General features: G+C 43.7%; 3 protein-coding genes across 20 annotated transcripts; 1 reads left to right on the forward strand and 2 right to left on the reverse strand.

Moving 5' to 3' along the window:
- iftap (intraflagellar transport associated protein) lies at positions 1 to 17,844 on the reverse strand. Of its 16 annotated transcripts, none has more exons than XM_076991721.1 (10): positions 16,024 to 16,991; positions 15,588 to 15,732; positions 15,266 to 15,435; positions 11,437 to 11,511; positions 11,214 to 11,274; positions 5,934 to 5,953; positions 5,539 to 5,672; positions 5,093 to 5,206; positions 3,338 to 4,446; positions 1 to 3,244 (listed from the first exon to the last, which is right to left on the reverse strand). In XM_076991721.1, the coding sequence occupies exons 1-7, from the start codon at positions 16,063 to 16,065 to the stop codon at positions 5,550 to 5,552; spliced, it is 636 nt and encodes a 211-aa protein (XP_076847836.1). In that variant the 5' UTR covers positions 16,066 to 16,991; the 3' UTR covers positions 1 to 3,244; positions 3,338 to 4,446; positions 5,093 to 5,206; positions 5,539 to 5,549. The 16 variants fall into 16 exon arrangements, with proteins under 16 accessions (XP_076847836.1, XP_076847826.1, XP_076847824.1 ...); XM_076991711.1 differs by lacking the exon at positions 5,934 to 5,953 and having other exon boundaries at positions 3,338 to 3,785; positions 4,321 to 4,446; positions 16,024 to 16,967; XM_076991709.1 differs by lacking the exon at positions 5,934 to 5,953 and having other exon boundaries at positions 3,338 to 3,466; positions 3,759 to 4,446; positions 16,024 to 16,967.
- Positions 17,067 to 19,963, forward strand: rag2 (recombination activating gene 2). 2 transcript variants are annotated; one of them, XM_076991704.1, is made up of 2 exons: positions 17,067 to 17,295; positions 18,092 to 19,963. In XM_076991704.1, the coding sequence occupies exon 2, from the start codon at positions 18,106 to 18,108 to the stop codon at positions 19,699 to 19,701; it is 1,596 nt and encodes a 531-aa protein (XP_076847819.1). In that variant the 5' UTR covers positions 17,067 to 17,295; positions 18,092 to 18,105; the 3' UTR covers positions 19,702 to 19,963. The 2 variants fall into 2 exon arrangements, with proteins under 2 accessions (XP_076847819.1, XP_076847821.1); XM_076991706.1 differs by lacking the exon at positions 17,067 to 17,295 and adding an exon at positions 17,735 to 17,906.
- Positions 19,914 to 27,088, reverse strand: rag1 (recombination activating 1). Of its 2 annotated transcripts, none has more exons than XM_076991702.1 (4): positions 26,928 to 27,088; positions 25,514 to 25,855; positions 24,233 to 25,365; positions 19,914 to 23,271 (listed from the first exon to the last, which is right to left on the reverse strand). In XM_076991702.1, the coding sequence occupies exons 2-4, from the start codon at positions 25,831 to 25,833 to the stop codon at positions 21,521 to 21,523; spliced, it is 3,204 nt and encodes a 1,067-aa protein (XP_076847817.1). In that variant the 5' UTR covers positions 25,834 to 25,855; positions 26,928 to 27,088; the 3' UTR covers positions 19,914 to 21,520. The 2 variants fall into 2 exon arrangements, with proteins under 2 accessions (XP_076847817.1, XP_076847818.1); XM_076991703.1 differs by lacking the exon at positions 26,928 to 27,088 and adding an exon at positions 26,686 to 26,825.
- Between the last annotated feature and the right edge of the window lie 188 nt (positions 27,089 to 27,276).

Genomic DNA, 27,276 nt, shown 5'->3' on the forward strand with positions numbered 1-27,276 from the left:
TAAAAAGAGCTGTTTTTTGTTTGTTTGTTTTTTGGGGTTTTTTTTTTTTCATTTTCTTTTCTATGTTTCCAAGACACTAGCTGCTTACACGGTTTTCACGCTGCATGATACAGATTCTAATAAGGGGTTTTTTTCAACCCAGGAGATGGCAATGTTATTTACTCTTAAGCTGCATGCTATTTTCACACCATTGTACAAATTGTTTTTGCTCCAGGGTGCCGTGTGAAAGGTACAGAAAGAAAGAGTCTGGGGTGAATCATTTCAAATCACTGACTCCTCTCATTCCTTCAGCAGGCAGGGGAAATCGTGTTCATTAGTCAGGCACAGAGTGGGCTCTCTCCAGAGATAAAAGCTGGGATCATTCCTTAGGCTCAACCACTTGTTAAAACAGACATTCAAAGGCATTAACGTGCCCCCGTGCACCCTGTGCGAGTGCCAGTACATGCTGAATGGCGTGTCAAACCTGGCCTTCCCTCCTCTTCAAGCGTTCAGTGTTTACTAAGACTTTATAGAGTGATATCAAAATATAGGCTAATAATGACAAAATGTCAATCTGGATTTACATTATTTAAAGAAATGCAGCACACCACTCTACAATCTAGGCAAACAATGAACTGTTCAAAAGATTTAGTATAGCAGCTATGTCTGTCAGGAACCGGTTTGTCCTAGATTGTTTGAAACTAATGCTTTATTTATGTGGTCTTCTGACTACAAGCACAAGTTAATCAATTAAAGAACAGAGGAAATTTGGTTTGATGACAGATCTCTAAAAACAATCACTTTGGCAAAGTTATGAAACACACACATCCACCGCAGATGCTGTTGTTAGTAAAATCAAATAACTAATGTTCCAAAGCAGGACAGGAATGTGTGTTCACACTAATTTAGAGCTCAAATCTAGAACAATCTTACTGAAAATCTAGGTTACTGAAAGGCAAATCAGCCCTAAGAACATATTTATTCAAACATGTTAGGAAAACAAGGACATGCTGACAACCTGTCCCCTTCACCTGTACTCAAGTGCTCATGTGTTTTGGCCTGCTGACTCCAAGAAGCATCAGAATTAGTACCAAGAGCCAGACCTTCTCCTGACCCATTTTATTATGGCTGACTACATATAGTGATCATTATTTCAATTAGCAGAGGACTTGTTCTGATAACCAACGCACCATTATGCACAACTTCTGGGTAGAAAGACAGAGGTCCAGAAAGGTTTACATCGGTAGTTAAGCTATATACAGGATGATACAGTCCCTGAATCAGTGTCATCATACATCCCCACCTGGTGCGGGACGCGGCCCCTGTCGTAGGTTCTCTCCAAAACTGCCTCTCCACTGTTCAGTCTGCCTCCCACTGTAAATCCTTCTGTCTGTGTCGTCACGTCTCTGTGTCTCAGCAGCAGAGCCATAGTAGCACTGACACGCTGGAGCTGGCCATGATGAAGACAAGAGAAGATCTCAACCTTAGACGAGCCCTAAGGAGAACACCAGAGAATTTGCATAAAGAGAGATCAGCAGCACTTTCACCTCTCCTTCTCTTTCACTCTCCCTCTCTACCACTTTGTCTCTCTCTCTCTCTCTCTCTCTCTCTCTCTCTCCCTCCCTCCCTACCTCCTTCCTTTTCCATCTCTGCAGGATGATGCTTTATTATCATATGCTTTTATTACAGCATCATTTCATCTTGTTGTAAATCAATGAAACCCTAGACACTACTAGTCTATTAATCCCTGCTACCCCCTGAAATCCATCAAGAGCAGAGGTATCAAGACCCATTACCAGAATAATTACAATGTAGAGAAGGGTGCACAAAACACAAACACACTCGCATCCGGACATCCACCGACCACACAAACACACACACACACACACACACACACACACACACACACACACACACACACACACACACAAAACAGGCATTGTTCATCCTCAACCCTCAGACCTGCTAGCTGGAAGAGAGATCTCAACCTTGAATCAATCGTGCCTTGTCTTTACTGCCACTCGTCAGATCATTTATTTATAGCGGTTAATTGGTTAATTGGATAAAGCTTGAAAGTCACAACTTTGGTGCTTCTGTCTCTGCACTCATTCTACACAGACTTTCCCAGGCAGCCTCAGTCCCACACTCACTTATTTTGTGACTTGTTGTGTGTCGCACTTGCAAAAACTGTGTACATGCAGCACCATTCTGTAAGCTGGTTATTAGTGTCTCCACTCAGTCGTGTCTAGGATAGTGAAAAGCACCTCTTCCTTACACAAGCAGCCCACCCTGCCTGTAGTCCTCCGCAGCCCAGGGGAGAAGACAGAAGGGACGGCCCTGACTACTGGGGCACGTCTTTCTGATCAAAATCTCTCCTAGTGCTCGGAGGATTCCTACAAGCTTCAGGATTTCTCTGTGACTTTCCAGACAAATCATTACTGGGGCACTTCCTGAGGTAGACGTGTCACCATGCGAATTATGTGTCTGCACGAATGAGGTGAGTAACAGGATGATTCATCAAAGGCACAAGCTGGTGAGGCCATGCTGACCTGGGTATTCTCCTGCTCACCAAACGCTCAACAACAACAGGGGAACCCTCACACTAGTCAAGGAAATGTTGTATGTTCACTTTATGGTTTTAAAAGTCCAGCTTTTATGGTGAATGGTAGGCTAACATCTTATGTTCTGCAACTGCAATTATTACTACTATTATATATTAACTACTACTTTCTTTAAGTAACTTTATAGAAATGTGCGTGCAGCACTGCAGAAAGAAAACTGTAGGAGGTTCTTGGAAAAAAGCCAGAAGACCAACTAGCAACACAACAGTGACCCCCTCAGGTGAAAACACCCTTATGAATACAATACAAGCCCCCCTCGCATAACAGATGATACAAATGTCATGACCACTCATTAGCGTCTGAAAGTTAAAACCATCTAACTATAATTATACATTTCAACACAGCCATATTTTAGACACACAGAACTTGGCACCGTTACTTCAACGTCTACCTAAGACTCTAAAACCAACTACAAGCAACACATGAAAAACCTCAGAGATATACAACATCAAAGCCCTCCTAGTGAGCGTGTCCTCCATGAACATGACATAATCTCATTATTCGCCAATTTGGGCTGAGCCTGGGGCCACGGGTCACCGACGTGCATAAAGCAGGATGTGATGAGCCAATCCCGTCCACCCAGGATCACAGACGCACACACAGGACATTTGTGCCTCAGCAGGGAACTTCAGCACTTTGAGCTGCTGCAAAAATAATGGCAATAATAATAATAAAGGTAATAATAATAAAGATATAATTTGCAACAGTTTTAATTTAGATGAAGATGTTCAGCTCACCTGGGAACCACCGTTAGTGCACCACTAAACAAACACAACCACATATGTACGTGTGTTTGTGAATGCGTGGGGCCCAGGGGACTCGCCGTCTTTATTACACTCTCTCTGGAGTTTCTCCATAATCTGGATCTGAGAGCATAGGACAAGCTCTGTCCTTATTACAAAACATGCTTTGATATTTACATTAAAATATCTTTATGACAACTCATTTGGACAAACGTGCATTTTGTATCTTTTGTATAAAACTTCTTGGAAACCTCATCACCTGGGGTTGACTGTTAGCGCATAACTACAAAAGAACCCACAGACACACACGGGGTTGCCCTCTTTATCGTGCTCTTCATCACAGTGCTGGTGTTGCTCTAACTGAAGGGCTGTGGTAAAGACACACGTGGCCTAACAGAGCAACGAAGCTGCCCACCTGCAGGAGAGCCGCCATCTCCACCTGCTGGGAACACCACAGAGCACCCTGGAACTGTCAAATACAAACACACACACACATACAAACACACTCACACGCTCCCTGGAACCGTCAAATACACACACACATCCATACAAACACACTCACACGCTCACACGCACCCTGGAACTGTCAAATACAAACACACACACATACACGCTCACACGCTCAAACGCTATTGGCCAGAGTTGGCCATCATTGCTTAGCAACAGGAAATCATCAGGAAAATGGCCAATTAGCCTACATGAAGTACATACTTATGTCAATTTTGTAAAGCAGTATACGTAGAAATTAAAATAAAATGACAGCTCGGTAGCTTTGCACCACACAGTCATAACACTGCAAAATTTCTGCGTCCCAAATGTAACTGTGCTAATAGTTCACCATTTTGCCTGAAATTCAACCGTGTAACAGAGCTTCTCCGTATACTGAAAAGGTCTCGTTCTTTCTGACTTGTTCCAACCCTTCTGCCCACCAATTAAACGGTAGATGACAGAAAAGGGCATTAAAGATGCATGGTCACCAACAGAGCAGGCAGCTGAATTATGCTCAGAATCTTCTTAATGTTCTGGAGAGGTGAATGAACAGTCATGGTCCTGCCTCACTTGAGTAGCTCCTTCCCACACCACAACTCACATTCGTACAACATCTGAAAAAGGTTAAAGAAAAAAGAAAGAAAGAAATACAGCATGCTGGGCACCATGTATGAAAGGGTGTGAAAAATTACAGAACGCAGTGGGAAATAACTCACAGTGCTCAACAACAGACACTTTTACATTTTCTTTAAAATGTCAAAAAAACCATGAACAAAAGGGTAAAGCTCGGCCAGAGACTAAAACACAAAGCTTTAATTCAGATTTTCAAATGCTTACAAAACGGGTAACAAAAAAGTCCCAAAGCAATTGGTTCCAATGAATAAAGCATGGTGGAATGCAGCTAGTAACAACGAGAAGCTAATCACTCTCCCAAGAGCGTGCTCAGTGAGAGGGTGGGAAAAAGCGGCACACCAGTTTCTTGCATACAGAATAGTGTCGCTGGTGTTGTGCAACAAGCTGGCCGACCTCAGGTACGTCATGCATGGATGGGCTGTTTTGTGAAAATACCCTGTGCTAACATACCGATTAGAGCATCACAACCCCATTACAGACGCTTATGGCCTGAAGTTAAAAAAATAAAAAAAGATTGGTGAGGCATAATGCATTACAGTTCAGTGGCTCTGCAAAAACTGTGAAGAGGAGGAGCTTGTAAATAACGTAACGACACTTTTTATGCTCTTTCCAACTAGGGGCACTTACAGGTCAAGATGAACTACTGGTGCATCGTTGGATGGGCTGTTTCTGATGCAGCGCTACATTGTCATAATCAAAGTTGTCGTCCAGACTGAAAGGAACAACCTCATCAGACTCACTCTGTGGAAAATAAAAAATAAAAAAAATCTAGTTATCACAGCTCTGTAGATTTAAACCATTCAGCACAAGCTGTACTGGAATTTCACAGTGTGTTTACACAATTAAACTAAATTACACTGCTGAAACCCATTCCAAGGGGCTCGAATCCGTTTACTTCAGTTGATGTTTCACTTTAGTGTCATTTTGTTAAAACCACAATTTTGGTAAACTGCTATATCACTCCAGTGCTTCTACATCAAGCTGAGCCCTACAGCATGTAACCTAGTGAAAAGTTAGTGTCTATGAAAGACAAAACAGGGGTGCAGGGAAAGAATGTCTAAGAGTGTATGTACCTGGCACTCAGTCAGTGGAGTGTGTGTCCTGTGGTCCAAGCCCGCAGAGGACAGATCCAGCAGTGTATAATGACAGAAAGACGGAGTACAGGCCGACAAATCCTCTTCAACCTCTCCAGGAAACACACAGACAGCTGACAGCAAGGAGACAGCAGGATACAACACCCGTATGAGCACACACCCATGTAGCCATAGAACATACGGCTGGGCATCTCAGAAAAAGAACTGGTATCACACAGAACACAGTACTGTAATATTTTTTACATGAAAGCATTAGATCACTGTATTATTATTATTTCAAAATTCTTAAATGTCGGTAAAACAGTCAGTTCATACAGCAGTACAACAATGTGCTGAAATACCACCACAGCCCCAACACAACTGCTGTTGCTCACCTTGGACCTGTTAAAGCAACCTCCACCCCAGACAGAGACATCATTAAAGTGGCCACCAACCATGTCTGTGCCAGTTTAATGGAAGCTTGGAACTGACAAAAACATTTAAAAATCACCCTCAAGTACACATTTCTACCCTGTCTGTCTTGTCTGTCTCTCTCTTTCTCTCTCTCTCACACACACGCACACTCATATCACAGTTATAGACACTTATAGATATATTTTATTACATATATATGTAATAAAATATATCTATAATATATATGCATATGTATATCTACATATATATATGTAAATGTTTTTGTTTTTACATTTACATATACATACACAGCTTGCTTGCACAGCTGATGAGGGACCTCTGTCTGAAACGTCCTGTTTCTCTGGAAATGTTGAGAACTTTACTACAATGTTTTTTATTTATCTTTACAATGACCATGTTCTGACAGACATATTGAATGTTTTGTAGTGATCATCGGCATTAAAGGCAAGGGGGCGCTATAATCACCTCTCTGCCTGAATGCTAATTGAGCTGAGGCTGATTATAGAGACAGGTGAAAAGCACTGTGCTGACATGTGTTATTCACACACATGGACTTACATAAGCACTCTCTCTCTCTCTCTCTCTCTCTCTCTCTACCACCCAGCTCTTTACTCAGGGCTCTCTCTCTCTCTCTCTCTCTCTCTCTCTCTCTCTCTCTCTCTCTCTCTCTCTCTCTCTCTCTCTCACACACACACACACACACACACACACACACACACACACACACACACACACACACACACACACACACACACACACACACACACACACACACACACACACACATATATATATAGTTTATACCACAAGATATATATGCCAATTTAAACTGTAAGAAGGTTGTCACTATTCCCGGTGATCTGGAACACTACCTTCTCCTGAACAATCTGCTCTATCCAAATCCTACAATTTATACCTACAAGGTCTCTCACTAATGAATTTAAGTCTATTAATGACACTAAAGATTTTTTCAAAAGTTTAAGACTACATGTTTTGTAGTCTTACATGAAGGCTCCGGACCTTTCCCTGTGGGCGTGCCACTACGTTGTCTGCATGTCGCTATGTCCATGTATGTAGTTCCGTGGGTGTGGGTTGTCCGTGAGCATGTTCGTAGTCTCACCTGTGCCATGTCTCGCGATCACGAGGGTACGTGTTGATCACCTATTTAATGTGCGTTCACGCAGTGTCTTGTGCTCGTCTTTGTCTAAAGTTTTGTGCCTGTGTTAGTTTCATGTGAATGTGTTTGCGCTCCGCTCTGAGCTTTACCGTATTGTGTGAATTGTATCTGATTAAACGTTTTGTGTTGCACCTTGCGACGCTCGTCGTGCCTCCTTCCTTCAAGTGTCACAATTTTAATAAAAATGGCCAAAATTCTCAAAATACAAAATAAATTAAAAAAAATTCTAAATTTAACTAAACTAAATCTTCCTGGACAGCTCCTACAGGTGAATTTGAAGCATTAGATTTTTATATTAATTCCTGTGAAAGAGAAATTAGTAACATAAAATTTATCAAACCTACTAGAAACATAGTCTACCTAAGGAAGAATACTCGGCCCTTAAAAATGTGACATTGTTATTAAATCAGCTGATAAAGGTGAACCTGTTGTTGTCTGGAAAAAAAGACCTTTATAAGAAGGAAGCAATCAACCAGCTTCCTGACACTACTTCTATAAGCAGAACAACTCTGACATGACACCACAAACTCAGTCTTCTCTTCAGGCTATTATTAATCATGCCACTTCAGGAGACCTGCCTGATTCGCCATACAATCTTATATTGTATGAAAGCAGTTTCTATCTTCTCCCAAAAATTCATAAGGAAAATAATCTTGAATGTCCCATTGTATCTGACTGCTCTTACCTACAGAAATAATATCCCAGTTTCTGGAAGACATTTTTCAAATCCTTAAACACTTGAATGGACAAACCAAACACTACCTGTTAACTTTTTGCTTTTTCCATGGATATTAAAAGTCTGTGCACACCTGTGTCATGCCTAATGAAGATGATTTGAGAGCTTTAATAAACATTTTCTTGTCACAAGATCTGAGAAGAACTCTCTGACAGAGATTCTCTTCAGACTGACTGAACTTGTGTTGAATCTGAACTGCTTCACTTCTGACTCCAAGTACTACTCACAAATAAGAGGAGTCAGTACTACTCAAATAAGAGGAGTCAGTACTACTCAAATAAGAGGAGTCAGTACAGGCACTAAATGGGACTTTTATGCTAATAAGAGGAGTCAGTACAGGCACTAAATGGGACTTTTATGCTAATAAGAGGAGTCAGTACAGGCACTAAATGGGACTTTTATGCTAATAAGAGGAGTTAGTACAGGCACTAAATGGGACTTTTATACTAACTTCTTTGGTGGATTTGTTGAGAAACATTTTTTGAGCAACACACTGGACATGTACCCTTACAATTTTTTTTATATTTTGATGACGTTTTTGGTATTGCTACATGCACCTTAGAAGAGCTCCTACTGTTCATTCTTCATTCTCCAAGTTCCTCCCAGTTCCTCCCAATTCCTCCCAGTTCTCGGATATACATGGAACATAGCAAATCCTAGCATGAAGATAACCTTTTTGGATGCTTCAGTGAATTTTACTAATTCTTGTTTAAATACCACTATCCATTATAAACCTACAGACTATCATTTCTATCTATCATACAATACAATTCTTCCCATTCCAAGACCTGCAAAAACTCAAATCCTCACTTGCAAGTCGCAACTCAGACTTAAACGCATTTGTAGTAACAGAAAAGTATTGCGTGAACATTTTCAAAGCTGTGGTTTTCCTAAAGAAGTCATAGATGCTTCTTTTGCTGGTGTTTTACCTGTTCAGAGAGTGGACACACTGACCTATAAACAATCTACTGAGACAACAAGAATTTGGTGCTGACGTATTACACCACTAATAAAACAGTGATAATATTATACTAGGGGCAGTCATGGCCTGGTGGTAGGGAACTGGTCTAATGACCATGACTGAGGTGCCCTTGAACAAGGCACCTAACCCCAACTGCTCCCCGGTCGCCGGGCTAGGGCTGCCCACCGCTCTGGGCACGTGTGATCCACAATCCCCTAGTAATCACTAGTGTGTGTGTGTTCTGACTGCACAGATGGGTTAAAAGCGGAGGACAAATTTCGATTGGGGTGTAAAAGTGTAGATACATACCTGATCTAGATATGCTACATGTAAATGTATTAACACAACCACTAAAATACCTACAGACAATCAGGGTAAGACTGTGTCATTTCCAGTGTCAAGGCATTTTAACACTAATGGACACTGTATTAATGACGTATCTGTTTGCATAGCCAGTTGTACCTATGGCAGCAATAAAATTAGGAAATTCAAAGAAAATGATCTGATCTCCACTCTTGAAACTTTAGAACCCCATGGTATGAACATGATGATTTAAACATCCACTTTTTCATGTACATACTGGTTCCTCCTCCTATTAAATCAAAAGCTTTTGTTTGCACCGCTGATGAAAGACCTCACATCCTGTTTCTCTGGAAACTTTGTGTAATAATTTTGTGCGATCTCTTTACTACAATCTCTCTCTCTCTCTATATATATTATTATATATATATATACACATACATACTACAGTTATATCACAGCTAACTGTAATGGTAGGTCTACTGAGTAGCTGACAACAACTGTCAAAGCAGCACACAACACATTTTCTAGAGATGTTGTAAAATGGTGATGCATACGCACTAAGTGGCAAAGATGATTAGATATTGACCTGCTGTGTAGCATGTGCTATATTCTCTCCTATGCTGCACTCTCAGAGTGTACATGCGTCTGTATGGGGGTGTGTGTCTGTGTCCACGGCCATGCTGCAAGCCACACTGATCTTAATTAAACAGCTAATTACTCACATGGTGAGAATTCATACCTTAGGCTATCATGAGAGACCCAAGCATCTGTGAGGGTCTGTTTATGTATGTGTGTGCGCGTGTCTATCTGTCAGTGGGGTTTATCACACCTTTGGTGTGACATGATGGCCTGTAATATCCACACGATTTCAGAAATCCACATACCTACTCTAAGGAGCTGGTGTAAGGAATGCAGCATCAAAAGCAAGATCATTAACCATCACAATAAAGCAACCCAGAGAGAACCTTCATCCCGCTAATGAATTGGAAAGCTGCTGTTAGTTTGCTACATAAAGTCTTCATGGCACATAAACAGCCGAAGGAATAAAATCCTTCCGCACAACTATTAAAACCCATGCTCGCTCTGAGTCTTGTTCTAACTGAACCAGGAGCACGTGAGGGCACGTTCTCACCCTACCTGCTGTAGGATTCATCTGGACACCAGCCATTTGTCATTGAACCTGCAGTAAAGACAATTACTCTCCGTGTCAGACTGAGCCTCGTGCTTTCCAGAACATTCTCTATGTCCCTGTCTGCCTTATTTTACACACCACAGCAGCTACATAATTACTCGTGCTAATTAGGGTGAAGTTCAGACCATGTTTCTGTTAGTCAGCACCTTCGACTGATACCCCAGTCACTGCGCAGGGTGATTTGCACAGATTGGCACCAGCCACCTAAACCCCTATTCACATCCCCTCTCCTCTCACTCTCTCCCTCATCCTCTCTCCACCTTCCCCAGGGCAGATTACCAGACAACAGCAGAGAAAACCGCTGCTAGGTGAATTAAGTTGCTTCTGTCCTACGAGTTTGTCCTCAAAAACACAGTTTCTGTGGGCCAGCTTCCTTCAATTAGAGGTCATTAGTACTAAAGTCTTACGAAGATGAACAGGAGGGATGATACAAGCTCCTCCTATTACACGTCTGCTCAATGATCACATTAAAGCATGTCAAGAAAGTAGCTACCCTGCCCTCTTAATTGAATATGTGTAATAAATGGTAATATATTTAAATCAGGTGGATGGTGGCCCTAATTACAGAAATAGCATGCACATGATTTTCAGTAAAGCCTATTAAATGTAAGGTAAACTCATAAATGCTTTACATATGCACATCGGAAGAATATCTATGTAATTACTGTGCCACTTCAGTATAGAATTTTAGTAACCCTACAAAAACCTTGGTAACCTCAGAGTGCAAATCTGAAAATTTGCATTTTTTTTAAAGATTGTACAAGATGCATAAACATTATAATAGAAGTTACTTTCAATAACACCCATACTCATACTTAATATTCTGAAGACTATACATTTGGGTTCTGACTCTGACAAACCAATACTGCACCTTCGGTGGAATGCAAGGGTTCCTCTTTGTCCTGTGTATCATCTACGCAGTTATCAGGTATCTGATGATGATAAGAACAACAAGCCCATTAATCTAATTAGACCATACCAGCATGTTTTTGTTACGCTGCTTAAGCACGCCGTACACTCAGATCTGGCAGCATAATCATTACTGTGTGGCTATGGCAGTAATGACAAATGCAAATTCGCATTAAGCTCTTTACCTTCCCGGGCGGATGTGAGGGGAATGTCGCTCTGTGGGAAAGTCTTCCTGCTGGAACCCTCCCATCCTGCTCCAACTGCAGCCATATCAACACACCCATTCCAGATATTATTATTTGACAATGTTTATATGCAGGGTACCATTGCATTAATAATAATTACTCATTGTGAATAAAAAAACTAAACTAAACAGCTACACCTCATAAAATATACAATCAAGCAGACCCTGCTTTAGGGTAATAATAACATTCATTCATTTATTATTTATATAATAGCTAATAACATTCATTCATTTATTCATCTTCTAAAACCTCTTAAACCAGTTGAGGGTCATCAGGGTCCAGAGCCTATCCCAGCAGCCCAGTCCATCACATAGCACATGCTCACATACTCCCACTCGCTCATTCACACCACGTCCATTTAGAGATACTCATCCACCTAACATGCACTTCTTTGTACTGTGGGAGGAAAGTGAACTGTCCCACACAGTCAGTGGGAGAACGTGCAAACTCCACACAGACAGCAGACAGGCAGGACCGACCCAGGTCAGATTCCTGGATTCAACAGAACTAATCACCAACCACCAAGGGTTTTGCAATCCACTTAAAGGACATCAAGCGTCAGCTATTCAGGCTAATCAAGTTTCAGCTACACCATGTGGTCAAAGCAAAACCACACAGTTTAGGCAAAAAAAATTTACTTATCCTGACAAATTGAACTCTGTAAAACTTCTGTTTGAACTGTCATCTTAATTCAAAACTGAAATCATCAAATTCTAAAATGCAACAGAGTAAAGACAGCAAGGTAGTTACTGACAGATGAAAGTGTCATCATAGTTTAAAGGTTGGAACTCTACCTCAGCCAGAATGTCTTTAAAAGTCCATTAATAAATCAAGTGAATCTGGACTAAATCAAACGGGTAAATCCAATCGTTCATGTTCAGTGTGATATTGTCTGCGCGGTAAGTTTGTGAGTATAAATACAGTTAATGTCAGCCACCCATTACTACATCAGTATGCTGGAAACTAAACATTGCGCTGTGATCACAATTCCTTTATCCAGCCTGTGGGACAGAGGGCTAAATACAGCTCCAGCACTCATGGCATTGACAGGCCTGCTGCCGTAAGTGCTGGATGGTATTGACAGCTGCCGGTCGCCTGCTTATCTGAACCCCACAGTGATAAATGTGTAACACAGTAAGCGGTCCTAAACACCATTCACATACACAGTGCACACACATGGACAAAGCCATTAAAGATGGTGTTTGTGTGTGAGCATGTGTGTATGTGTAGAGGACAGAAAAAGAAGGAGGTAATTAGGCTTCGACATTGAAGGACTAGACTAGACTAGACTTTGAAGTGTACAAATCCTCAGGCAGATCTGGTCAGGCAGATCAGATTCAATTTTCAGAGTATGAAATACTAAATTTCACGCCAAGAATACAGTAACAGCAGCATCATCATGAACAATCTGATCAAAATTCAAAATTTCTGTTACCAGCACAGCAATTACTGAAGAATAAGGCACCACCACCTTAAAATAAATCAGAGTACTGCCCTCAGGTCCTGAAATGGCAGTCCAAGACTATTACAAAAACCTGCCTGAAATGTGTTCATGGTAGCTGCTACACAGAGCAAAATTATCATTAAGGATTACTATTCATCTGTGACAGCCTGCATCAGCAAATGTGTTGCTGCATGATGCAGTAGTCACCCTAACCATCAGACCAGGGCCAGCAAGGACAGTGAAGTACTGAGAGACTGTATTGCAGCCTTCCACACCAGGTGATCAACCTGCTCTCTGGGCAGTGCAGAAAATCTTTGCTTCTACAGAGAAAGCCAGGCCAGGGGGCAGAGACTACCACAGAGGCCCAAGGTGGTTCTGGCAGGGCTTCTGAGCTATTTCTGCCTGCAAGGGCAGGACCTGTTTCAGGAGCCCCAGTGAACGCAGTGTATCCCACCCAATATATGCTGGACTACTTCTTTACGAGATTTGAGGTTGATAACACAGAGGCAACTAGAAAGGCACTTCTGTAGCCAGCGAACAGGTGCCACTCCTGTTGAGTGTTGATGTAAGGAAGACCCTTCAAAGAGTCAACGAGTCAAAGAGTCAACGAGTCAAAGAGTCAAAGAGTCAACGAGTCAACGAGTCAAAGAGTCAACGAGTCAACGAGTCAACGAGTCAAAGAGTCAAAGAGTCAAAGAGTCAACGAGTCAACGAGTCAAAGAGTCAACGAGTCAACGAGTCAACGAGTCAAAGAGTCAAAGAGTCAAAGAGTCAACGAGTCAACGAGTCAACGAGTCAACGAGTCAACGAGTCAGCCCTTACAACATTTGTAGACCTAATGGCATGTGCAAGGCACCTGGCTATGCTCTTGAGGTCTGCCCTGCTTTCATGTGTCTTTACAATTCAACAGTTTACAGTTAACTGTTTACAATATCCATTAAGTTATGCTTATTTATTAGCATAACCTCCTGTTTGCAATTTCAAGAGCTATTTACAGGTCTAGACTTGTAGCTTTAGCTATTACAGTCTTTAAACGAGTAGCCAAGGTTAGTGTTGTTATTCAACACTATCATACCAAGGTTAGTACACAATTCCACTGATATACCAGACGATATTATAAACTTATTATTATTGTAAACAATAAAGAAATTATGGTCATGAAAAAGCCACCTGGTTTTTCTATATTTCAGTTGGTGTTAATAAGGGTTTATCATGTGCTTTTGTTGTAAAGAATTTAATGTTGCAAGTGGTTGGAACTTGTAAAATTGTGAATCTGATCTGATCTGAACTGAGCCACCCAGACCAGCACATATAACTCTCTATGGAGATATGATGCACCTGGAAAAGAAGGACATCATTCATTATCAGTCATTCTGAGAATACTAACCAAACACTGCGCTAACAAATCCCCACAGAACTGCACACTCAGGAAGTTCACATTGTAGTCCTTCATCACCAACAACAACGGAGCAGCTCAGGGCTCTGTGTTCAGCTCCTACCTTCTCATCAAGACAAGATCAGGGCTCTGTGTTCAGCGCTACCTTCTCATCAAGACAAGATCAGGGCTCTGTGTTCAGCTCCTACCTTCTCATCAAGACAAGATCAGGGCTCTGTGTTCAGCGCTACCTTCTCATCAAGACAAGATCAGGGCTCTGTGTTCAGCGCCTACCTTCTCATCAAGACAAGATCAGGGCTCTGTGTTCAGCTCCTACCTTCTCATCAAGACTAGATCATTTATTCACTCATTTTCATGGCCTTACACAGCACCACCTTCACCCCAAAGTTAACTGACGACTGCCAGCTGATATTAAAACTGGATGTATCAGCAATATCAACAAGTTTTCTTTTACATGAGCAAAAAGCTGCAGCAAGGAGGCAAAATAATGATCACAAACTTTGGAACAAAGCAGATGCATCCACATCCATTCACCCTTTTTTCCAGCCTGCAGCAACATGGGGTTTTATAACTTGGAAAACGTCACCTAATCCAAAGATACTACTACCCTTAATAACGACATACAACAGCACATCTGTCTCCTAAGTAGACTCACAGATTTACAGGAGAAAGCATCCGCACCTGTAGCATCATGGTCTGCAAGGCCAAGGGCATTGAATCAGACTACACAGTCCTCCAGAGCATAGCATAATCCCTTATAACACCAACTTATTTCTGATGATCAAGTTTTTATGAAATTTTGGAGAAGGAAATGCACAATATGATCAAGGACACATCATCAAGCATCCAAACATCAGTCAAGACAACTTGACCACCTGCAGTTTTCCTGCAGATATATTACAAAATGAACTTTTTGATAAGGTCTTGACCTCTTCCAGATCTGTACTGAGTGTATTCCCCTGTCCTCTGGGGGAAGATCCTCTCTTATACACTGCATCCACTCCACTGTCCATGATGTTTCTGTTTGGTCTGCCCATTTCTCCATGTGAGGTGGTGTGATGTTCCCTAAGAACATTCAAACATGCCCCCATCACATTGTCTACAGAAGATGTAAAGAAAGCAAAATTACAAAGGTAAACTCCTAACCATATCTGTAACTACTGAATGTGGTGTTAAGTGCACCTCTCTATGCTCTGATTTACTGCGTGACTTTGCTAAGTGAGAGGTGTCTGTACCGACAAAGGTACTGACCTGGGGTCAGATGTGTGAAGGTGGACATAAACTGCTCATAAGATTGCTCAGGAACATTACAGAAGAGTTCAAGAGCTTCCGTTATGGTCTGATCATAGGGGACATAACCAGGGTTATTCTGTAAACGGGCCATTCCCCTCAATACCTATAAAAAAGAAAGATATAATATGGTTAATAATACGAGCTTCTCATGCATCATTATGTTCTAAGCACTGTACAATAAACAAAATCAGAGAGATTCAAATGGAAGAAGGCATAGGTACAAAGAAAATAAAGAAGGAAGATAGATTGGAGAGTAAGATTGCTGTACTCTGTACTCGTTGGGTCACTTAATCACACAATAATACACATTAAAGCCACATTAGCCCTGATTAAGGTGAAATTATCTTTTTAAAGTTCACTTCAATTACAATCAGTAAGGAAGGAGAATGATTACAGTGACATTAAAGAGTAACGAGCCACCATGCCCCGCCATCATCACAACATCTGAGCCGCCATCGTGTCGTTTGTCAAGCCCTTCCTCCGGGTGGACAGGTAGCGAAACATTCCTTAGGAAAGAAACAGGTGCTACACTAGAGCCTAATTACCCCGTGCCATCAATTAAACAGCACATTTACATGCGTGGCCCCAGGCCTTCTGTGCACTGCAGTCTTTTGTGTTACCCAGTGCACATTTGTCTCTGCTCTAATTCACATCTGTACTGTACTAGCCAATATCATTCTCATGGTTGCAGTGAGATATGGCGTTAAGACGACAGAATCATGTAGGATGGCTCTTCACGGTGAAAGTGAGAACTTTGACTATATGAATTTAAAACAAATGGGGGGGGGGACCCACCGCTGATTAAAATTCTAGAGGCATCTTATTTTTCACAGTGGCACGGGGGAGTGGATTAAACCCCTTCTCCTGCCCTGCGACTTAGCAGAAGATCAGAGACACAGAAGCTCAGAGACACAGAAGCTCAGAGACACAGAAGCTCAGAGACACAGGTGCTTGACTGTTTGTGTTTTTGAGCTCCAACGTTCTTCCAGACACTCGTGGTTACAGCTTTGTTTTGCTCACACTCACAGAGTCTCCCAAAACACACATACACAACCCAACCCCCCATCACAAAAAACACCACGCTAACTCAAAACAGCTGTTACCCACTCTCTCCATCTTTTACTCTTTTTAAGGCTATCATGTGTACTCTACCATCTCACACAGCTTACTCTGCTCTTTCAAAAGCAAATGTGTAAAAAAATACACAAAAACACAAACATATACACAAAAATTATGTAGACTTCTTGATTTTCTCAATTGTCAAACTGCACCCTAATATAAACAAAACAAACATTACTTGGGGCTGCATTTTATCACGATGTTTCTTTTTTGATAGGCTCATTGTTGTGAATATGTCTTATTCTCTTATTCAAATGTGATGGTGGGAAATTAACGTACTGCTAGTTTTCATCCTCTGTGACTCTGGGTGTCTTGTGCACCTGTTGGAGACGGTTAACCTCAATATGAAACTCACCAAAATCACCCAACCTTCACAACCTTCACAACCTTCACAACCTTCTCAACCTCCACAACCTTCTCGACCCTCACAGCTCTGCGCCCCTAATCAAGTCTACTGACAGCCAGCTGGACAGACATCCTCGTGTTACATATTTGGGACAACTGCAGCGAGCAAACGTGAAATAAAGACACTGTGGACACTGTGGAGGTAAGAGCGCGCCCCGTAATGCTCGTGCACGCGGACAGAAGTGGCGCGGGCGGTAAAGCTCGCGACCTTTAAACCGCCAGTTTGTTTTGTTTGTTTTGTGATCAAACTGCTAGTTTAATCGCTATTAACGTTGACCAGGCAAACAGTTCAATTCAGAAAAAGTATTTTGCCTTGACCAAAAGAAAAAAACACGAATTAATCTAACTGCTGTACAGAAAGTGACAAATAAGTGTTTAATAGTCTGCGATGGGTACCTTAAGCACGAATGTAGTGAAGTAGCATCATGGGCTACTGCTGCTAGCCTGCCAGCTAATGTAGAGCAACGGTGAAAATATCATCACATTTACCGAACTACAACTACTGTGTTACATTCACGCGTGGCATGTATTTTATTTCTATGAGAATGAATGAATGAGTAAGATCGCAGCAACAGTGAAATATACCAGACCAGGACAAGCTAGCAGCTGGCTGGACCTGTGGGGAAACTTACCAACTTAACGTTCCCCAGGCAACGGTGTGCAATGAATGCTGGGTAGCGATGCTTTGACATCACAGCTTCAGTGAAATGAACGGGGCGGCGACCGGAAACGGACTACACGCTATAAACACTAGTAATGCGTTCATTCAGTGACCTCAGGAACAGAGTTAAATTATGGTTCTGTCTTTGCACGTTTTTAACTTCATTAACATGTAAACCTGAAACTCTTTGCGAATTCTAAATGTCTTATTCCAAGAATAATCACTAAGTAATCACAAATTAGTTTAATTAACTGATATTTCGTTTCTCATTAAACAGCTCTCTGAAAAAGAATGTCCCTGCAACACCTCAACGCCATAAACTGTGCAAATCTTCTGCAGCCTGGATGTTCCTTATTGCATCTAGAAGGTGATGTTTACCTGTTTGGTCAGAAAGGCTGGCCTAAGCGATCCTGTCCAACCGGCATGTTTGGTGTTCGCATCAAGCAGGGAGAGCTCAAACTCCGTGCCATCTCCTTCTCTAACACCTCTTGCTATCTTCCACCACTGCGCTGCCCAGCAGTCTGTCGGCTGGAAGCTAGTGACGTAAGCCCTGAGTGCTACCTCATTCACGGAGGCCGAACACCCAACAATGAGCTTTCCTCCAGCTTCTACGTGCTGAGTGTGGATAGTCGTGGATGTAATCGGAAGGTCACACTGAGATGCCAGGAGAAAGAGTTGGCTGGGGAGACTCCCAGGCCCCGGTATGGCCACACCATCAGTGTCGTCCACAGTAGGGGGAAAACGGCATGTGTGCTGTTTGGTGGCAGGAGTTACCTGCCATCTACTGAGAGAACCACAGAGAACTGGAACACTGTAGTGGACTGTCCACCCCTGGTGTACCTCATTGACCTGCAGTTCGGGTGCACTTCAGCACACACCCTCTCAGAGCTTGCAGACGGCCAGTCGTTCCACCTGGCACTGGCACGAGAGGATTGCGTGTACTTCCTGGGTGGCCACATCCTCTCCACCGACTGCCGACCTCCTCGTCTGTTCAGGCTGCGTGTGGAGCTTCTCTTAGGCAGTCCACTGCTCTCCTGTGACATCCTCGATGATGGTCTCTCCCTCACAAGCTCCATCGCAACTCCCACCGGCTCTGCTCATGAGTACATCATCCTCGGTGGCTACCAGTCCGACTCCCAGAAGCGAATGCAATGCACCTACGTTGCACTGGATGATGTGGGTATACACTTCGAGTCTCGTGAGCCACCACAGTGGAGCAGTGAGATTAGCCAAAGCCGCACCTGGTTTGGGGGAAGCCTGGAAAAGGGCCGAGCTTTGATTGCTGTTCCATCGGAGGGCAATTCAGCATCTCACGATGCATATTACTTTTACCAAGTGAGCTTTCAGCTGGAGGCAGAAGGAGAGGATGCAAACCAGACATGCAGCCAAGAGTCCACTGAGTTTGAGGATTCAGCTCCTCTAGAGGACTCGGAGGAGCTCTACTTCGGACGTGAGCCCCATGAGATGGAGTACAGCAGCGATAGAGAGGGAGATACCTACAATGAGGAGGATGAAGAAGATGAATCTCAGACTGGTTACTGGATCAGGTGCTGCCTTGGTTGTCAGGTAGACATGAACACTTGGGAGCCCTTCTACTCCACGGAGCTCAACCGGCCAGCCATGATCTTCTGTTCCAGAGGTGAAGGTGGACACTGGGTCCACGCTCAGTGCATGGAGCTCTCAGAGAACCTACTGCTTAGTCTATCTCAGGGCAACAGCAAGTACTTCTGCGTGGACCATGGAGGCCTTCCCAGGCAAGAGAAGACCCCACCACGGCACACGATGCCTGTGAAGAGAGTGCCAATTAAGGCCCCGCACCGCAAAGCCCCCATCATGCTGAAAATGACCCCTGCCAAGAAGAGCTTTTTCAGACGGCTGTTTGACTGAGCTGCTCTTGGTGTTGCGGGTGTTTCTAAGCTAAAATGGATGTACATGAAATTAAGTGTTACTGAACACCTGATCAGTGTTTAGTTTTGCATATGTTTATGTACTGATGTTTCTTCAGATTATATCACTGTTTTTGGAGAATGAAAACTTGCAAAATGTATTTCTTAACTGGTTGAAATAAAGAGAGAATAAAGACAAAATTAGGCATTTTTCATGTTTATTAAAATAAAGATGTGAAATATATAAAAGACAAGAAACACAATGCAGCATTTTATTTACTGACAAAGCATTTCATGATCTAGAATATGTTTTAGAATTATGTCCAAAATATGTTAACATTTTTTTCAAAAGTTGATGTCTGAAATACATTACTGTAAGCAAGAATAATGAATTCATGTTTAAACAGTCATATTTATGCTCTCATAAGAAAGAAAACTGATTAGAGAACAGGGACTGTGTCAGTGTGCAAATCAACAAAGTAAAATTAAATTGCATCTGAGTATAAACTGTGCAAGAAAGTGTTTTGTTTATGACACACAGAATCTTGACACCCTCATAAATGTATCTGAAGCTCTTTGGCTACAACCATAAAATCAAAGATTTAACACAGAACACATCCATCATTTAATGAGTTATGTCAAAATGGAGACGCACAAGGGCTAAAAGTAAGTTGTCCTATATTAGCAAAAACACAGAGCATGTAGACACTGACATGTCATAAACACCCACAGTAAACAGTGACTACCATTTAACACCAGGGCATGACTAACAAATTCATCTTGGTTTACAACTGCATGTTCCATGCTAATTTTTTACTTGCCAATAAACAATCAATAAAATACACCAACAAAGTACAAAGTGGTGCATATTGAAACAATGTAACCAAAAGTAATTAAAAACATACGTCTGTGTATAATACTGCATATTGAACTGATATAACCCTTCAAACATATATACAGCCAATAAAGTATATTATTTAATTAAAGTAAAAACTCATCAAATAAATCAAGTAAATCTATAACTACGACAAAACAAGGTAAAATAATCTTAATAAAGTGGAAGAAAATAGCACTGTGACAACAATTTTAAGAACTGTTTGACCATCTGTTGTAGAATAATGATAAGTGTATCTGGTGCAAAATTACTGATTTATCTGTTAAGTGTTCAGCATGGTGCAAAATCATTAGGCTATGTTTAAATGGAGGTAGAATCGTAGCATATGTCCTGGAACCTACAGTCTTGTAAATATACAGTATTGAGGTCATTCAAAGTCGTTTTTACTTGGATGCTATTCTTCAAGAGGTACCTGATAATGTGACACTAAAATAATCCTCTTCGCTAGCTCCTCTGAAACCGAAGCAATTTGAGTTTCTCTAATTCCATTTTCTTTCTGCCCTCTATGATAAATTAATACAGCGATCATAAACGTACGCTCTTTTAAACCAATTCCCCTTCAGTGACTTGCAGTGCTTTCATCTGGTTCCATAAATAATCCTTCTGTATAAATTCATGAATGTGTCATAACCCAGCAATACAATAAACTATCCCATATTTCACCAGCAACCAAGGAAAAAAATCCGGCAAAGCCTGAGGAGAAAGAACAGCGATCTCCTCCTAAACTTATCTGTGCCATAAATTTACTCCAACTTTACAGACACTGAGGAAAAAAGATATATAATAAAGTAATTCAGTGTGATGTTATAGCTCATTTAAAGAGAATATCAGTGCTTCTGTCATATCAAGGCTCCAATAACAAGAAGTAAAGCAATGAAATGTCCAAGAATATTCAAGTCAAGGTATTTAAACAACTCCCACTGTTTTAAAACTCTGGTACGTCCAGTGTCATCTCACAGTCATCATCTGGGATCTCGTCAGGGTTAATCGTGGCTTGCAGCGCTTTTGCAGAGTTTCGATGAGCCTCCATGAACTTCTGCAGATACTTGGATGTATACAGCCAGTGGTGCTTCAGTATGTCTTCCAGCTCAAAGGTCTTGGACTGCCGAGCATTCATCTTACGGAAGCGACGAAAGAGCTTGTTCCCAGACTCATTGCCCTCGCTAGCCCAGGCACCGATCGAGCCATCCCGCTCCACAATCTCAGGCACGTGGGCCAGTGTCTTGTGGAGGTAGTTGGAAATCTTTCCTTCATAACGATATTTGAAAATGGTGGAAAGGAGGTCGGCGAAGCGATGGGAGTTGTAGCTGTATCGGCACAGCTGGTCAGGGCATTCCTGAGCTGGGCAGCTGGAGCGCCACACAGGTTTCATCTGGAGATACAGCTCCATCAGCTCCTTCAGAGCCTCGCGACGCTCCTCTGAAGGAATAAGCTCACACACCACCTCCACAGAGTCACGGGTCATAAGACGCCGTGCGTAGTTTCCATTCATCCTCATCACTGGCTTCAGATTGAGCTTCTTCCTCAGCTGCTTGTCGAGGGCTGAGCGCCAGCGACGTCTCTCTTCTTTGGACGGGCTGTTCTTCAGGTACACCTCCCCGATCTCATCTTGGAAGATCTTGTAGAACTCTGTAGCATTGCCAATGTCACAGTGCAGGGCGTCTAACGTGGGATGGGTCTCCATGAAGGGCTTGGCTGAGACCCCTTTGACCCGGTCACGCAGCTCCTCTGCAGACTCTGAGAAAGGGTTGGTCCTCCAGATCTCGTAACGTTCCAGATTTTCGTCATGGCTGCGGGTGACAGAGTGCAGCACCATGTTCTGAGAGGCTTCAGCTCGTGTGGAGTCACACAGGGTGCAGACGTAGGTGGAGCCCGAGGCCTCCAGGCCTTCCATTTCTCTCACCATCTTCTCGTCATAGCCGGTGCCCCGGAAGTGAAACCGAAAGGAACGAAGGAGGCCACCTACAGACAGGATGAGGCGACTATTCGTCATCGCTTTTTGCTCTGCAATCACAGGCCCCAAGATGGCGGTCAGCGTCTCGTGATCTGACTCGTCCACAAACATGAGACACAGAGGTCTGCAGGACAGCTCGGAATTAGGCTTCGGCTCCCGGAAGATGGTGACTGGTTCCTCAACACCCTCCGCTTGAATGGAGATAGACATCACTGTGAAAGAGAACCGCACTGCCTTCTCTGGGACGGCTGGGCCTCCTCCGTGCTTCTCACTGACATCCCCCATACCGTCACATGACTCCTTAATGACCACAGTGAATCCTGAAGTGCAGGTGCTGTCATCCATCCCTCTTTCTCTCAGTCCTTCCATGATGTCCTCCTCCAAATCCTTCAAGGCTGATACAAGTGCCACATCATAGCGGAATCTTCTGGAAATGGTGTCTGCAGGTACGTCATCTACAGAGGCTGTCCAGCCAGAAAGCCCATCAATGATGCCCAAGTTCCACGAGCTGGACACATTTTTGAGTGCAGGCTGCCACTCAAACTGATGGAAGCCAGGAAGAAGTTCCTTCTCAGCACTACGTAGGGTGTGTAAGGGCTGGAAGATCTGGCGGCCACTAGTGGCCTTGACGGTGCGATACATCTTGTGGTACTGGCTGCAGCTGAGGAAGGTGTTGACTCGTATAGCCAGACACACAGCAGGATGTAGACCGAGCCCCCTGCCTGGATGAGCAGACCGAGAGAAAACAAAACCAGTGTGAGTCAGACGAAGGTACAAATAAGGAGTTCATGACTATATGGGGGGGGGGGGGGCAGGTGGCAAGAATGGAGAATGGGAAGAGAAAGAAAAATATTAGTGATGGTTTGGATCTTCATATTGTCTTTCTCTTTCCATATCTCTCTCTCTCTCTCTCTCTCTCACACACACACACACACACACACACACGCACACATACACACACACACACACACAAAAGCCCATAGAGCAAATTCAAAATATCTCATTCAAATTGCAGGATATTCTAATTATTGCTAGATTTGTGATAATTATTTAATGTTAGAAGAAGAACAGAGGTGACTAGGGAGATCTGGCAAAACTGATCTATTGGCTGCTGATGAAAACAGACACCAGCTGGCCCTAATTCCCCAGAGATGAAACAGCACTGCCTGTGTCATTTACAGCTACAAGAGCTACTGATGTTGTTTTTATTCTAACACATTCTTGACAAGAGATGTTATTGTGTATTAGGGACACGGATAACTTGGTGCTGACAGTCATTTACATGTACCACCCAGCCACAATGACAAGCAGACGATGTCATTCTTTTGAGTGTAATGTACCAGATGAGTGCATGTTAGATATAAGTCCAACACATTTTATAAATTTGACTACTCTTTGTAAATGTAGTGCCCAGTATGTAGCACAGTTTTTTAAACTCTCAGCTAAACTGTATCGCTTACACAGTTTTTTTGTAACATATGTTTGTGTATATTATGGTAAATTGTTATAGAATGTTTCATATTCTTGGCTAATAATTCAGTAATATTCACTCATTATTATATCACTCTTTGTAAATGTAGATGTTATAAAATACAGGAGAGATGTGTTATTCCAAAAAACTGTGCTGCTTTCACAGCTCCATCCACGAGTCTCCACCCACGAGCCTCCACCCATGTGTCTTACCCTGCATCATTGCCTCCAGCTCATCGGCCTGTCTGTGTTCGTTGCCTGCTCTCAGGGCCAGCAGGAAGAGCGTCAGACACACGGACTTCACGTCTCCGCCCTCTTCCTTGTCAGCAAACGCCTTCACTTGACTCTTCAGCCCCCTCAGCCTGTGTTTCTGCGCACGCCGGGTCAGCGACAGCAGGTGCTGCCGGGGACGGCCGCCCTTGTTGACGGGCAGGTAGCCGTCCAGGTTCTGATCCTTCCCGCCCCGCTCGTCCCCGCCGTCCGGCTCCAGGCAGTGGTTCAGGCAGTGGTCTCCGAAGGAGTCGAAGCGGACCCACTCCCCACAGCCGTCTCTGGGGCACAGCAGGGGGAGAGCGTGGAGGACGGAGAGGAAGGCTTTGGCAGGGCCGGTCAGGTCACACGGGTTGAACAGGAAGCCACAGGCTGGACACTGGGGACCCAGGGCCCGGCAGTACTTCTGTACGCAGGTGCGACAGAAGAGATGCTGACACTGCAACTGAACTGGGTCGGAAAGCAGGTGATCACACACCTGGCAGGTCACAGCATTCACAAAGTCTTTCGGGAGGTCGCCCGGGAGAAGCTTGCTGCTTAGGTGGTCCTTCTGGCACCGAGTGATGTTCTTCACCCACAAGCTTCTCTGAGCAGCTGGAGTCACCCATGCCCTCAGACCAGCTGCTACAGGGGTGTCTGCAGGCTGTCTCCACAGTCTCGTGGGCCCTGTGGAAGGTGGATCTCTCTTGGTCCTCTTGGGCAGGCCGTGGGAGCTGCGTAGTGGTTTGTTTCTCTTCCTCCCTCTACGCTGAAGTACGAGTCTCTTGGGGAAGCAGAGGAGGCATTGTGAGGTGTGGGGCTTCCACACAGGGACCTGAGTCCTGGAGAAGCTACAGAACCCCCCTCCTCTCATGGCTACAGTCCAGCAACGGTGACAGAAAAAAGAAGGGTGAATGGTCTCCATGTCTCCATCCACATCTACTTTGAAGACCTTAAGGATGACCTCGGGCCAGGTAGCAGCCCTGCAGCCCATCCTACGCAGGGAAGACCTGCTGGACTCATCCAGGGTTCCCTGCACCTCGTGCTCAGGGCCTTTCGCTTTCCTCAGGATCATGCCACATAAGCGGCATAAAGACCTGAAAAACAGGAGGAAGTGAGCAGGTTCCTTTCAATCCACTACATTAGTGTTGAGGCAGATTCAATGATTCAGCCCAACACGAACTAACTAATTAATAGCTACATCCATGGTTCACCCTGTGATATCTAACCTAACCATCAGCCTACCTGAGATGGTTCATGTGCGTGTCAATCTCCTGCAGCTTGAGATCCACCCGTCTGCCGGCCTCCTCCATCCTCTCCTTACTCTTGCCCCCCAGGCAGAGCTTCATCACACTGCCAGGAGAGCCCGCGCCTCCCCCAGCCTCATCCTCCCCAAGCTGCGCTTCCGTCTCCTGCAGGGGCCCGCTCGGCAGGGGGACCTTCTCCATGGAGCGGACCCGGAAGAGCTTAAACTTCCAGTCGGAGAACTTGGAATAAGGGTGACACAGTTCATCTGGCATGGAGGCTCTCGGTGCGTCTGCTGGAATGCACAGCTCAGTCTCCATGGTACGGACACGGTCTCTGCGTCTGTGGAGGAGACAAGCACCAAGTGCAGAGAAGCAATACGAGATTAGCTTTGCTATCTGTAAGACTAGGAGATTAGTTTGGCTGCTGTGGAATATTTCTTGTGCATAACTGAAATGGTTCAGACTTATAAACCCACAAAACGGTTTGAACACAGCTGTGCTTTGAGTCCTATGGCACTATCAGGGAGATTTACTTAAGTCTGGGAATGTTTTGTACAAAGTGCTGTGAAATCCCAGCACAAGAGGAAGCATTCAACTCTGACCCTCACTGACACATTATTCCGTAAGTGGCATTTAACTCTTCTGTAAAATGCATGAGACAAGCATTCAGGAATCGATTTGATGCTGAAAACTTCATTTCTGCTCTCCTTTACACTCCCAGACTGGGAGTAACTGTGTCCTTTTTTTCCCTTCATGGGTACGGCAAGTTTGCTAAATGGGCACCTCTATCCCTTCAGGGCCGTCAATCAATTATATTAGTCATTTTCTCCGGTGGAGCCCGAGTCAGGAACACTGCCGCAGCGTTTTAAGAGCAGCCAACAGGAGAAGATAAAACTTACAACACCCAGATTCTGATGGAAGGGAGACAGTACTACTACTACTTTAAACCAAAATCACAAGACAAAGTGTCTTCAACCATAAACTGTGCACAAATGCGGGACACTGAGAATCGACAAAGGAACACAACAGCATTAAACCAGCAGAGTCCCAACTGTTGTTAACGACTGACAGCCCTCCAAAACAACTCTGCCAAGATGTGACACGCAGCTTTCATCTCTGACACCAGAATGCCATCAATCCCGTTCAATCAATAATTCAGCAGGAGCTCACCACGGAGGTCCCACGGTGACCGCATATCGGCCCTAGCTCTCCCTCACTCTCCCTCACAGTCTCGGTCTGCATTCCAAGCTTCTCTAGCTGTCAGCATCAGGCACAACTCTATGAGCTCCTCATACTCTCTCTCTCTCTTTGTCACACACACACACACACACAAACACACACACGCACAAACAGGCAGCTACATGAAAACAGCTGAGTGGGCCCCAGTCTGCCTGTCAGCTGGGTTCTCCTACCTTGTTTTTGAGGCTCAGCTGGTGTACTGTCCCCTGGGGTCTTCTCTGCACAGGAGCCCAAAGAAGAGGTGTGTGTGTGTGTGTGTGTGTGTGTGTGTGTGTGTGTGTGTGTGTGTGTGGGTGTCTGAGTGGCTCCTCTCCGCTCTGTGTGTCTATTTGGATCTGAGTGTTTCCACAAAGGATTGTGTCTCCCAATGACAGGGAGAGACCCCCATTTATACCTCACTGTGGAGACTGTAACTGACATCACTTGCCACCTGAATGACATGGGGTAGATGGAGTGATAGCCCTAACCACAAACATGCACACACACGCACACACAAAAGCATAACATAAACATGTGCCTCTT

This window comes from Brachyhypopomus gauderio, unplaced genomic scaffold, assembly GCF_052324685.1.
Source record: "Brachyhypopomus gauderio isolate BG-103 unplaced genomic scaffold, BGAUD_0.2 sc85, whole genome shotgun sequence".
NCBI classification, from domain to species: domain Eukaryota; kingdom Metazoa; phylum Chordata; class Actinopteri; order Gymnotiformes; family Hypopomidae; genus Brachyhypopomus; species Brachyhypopomus gauderio.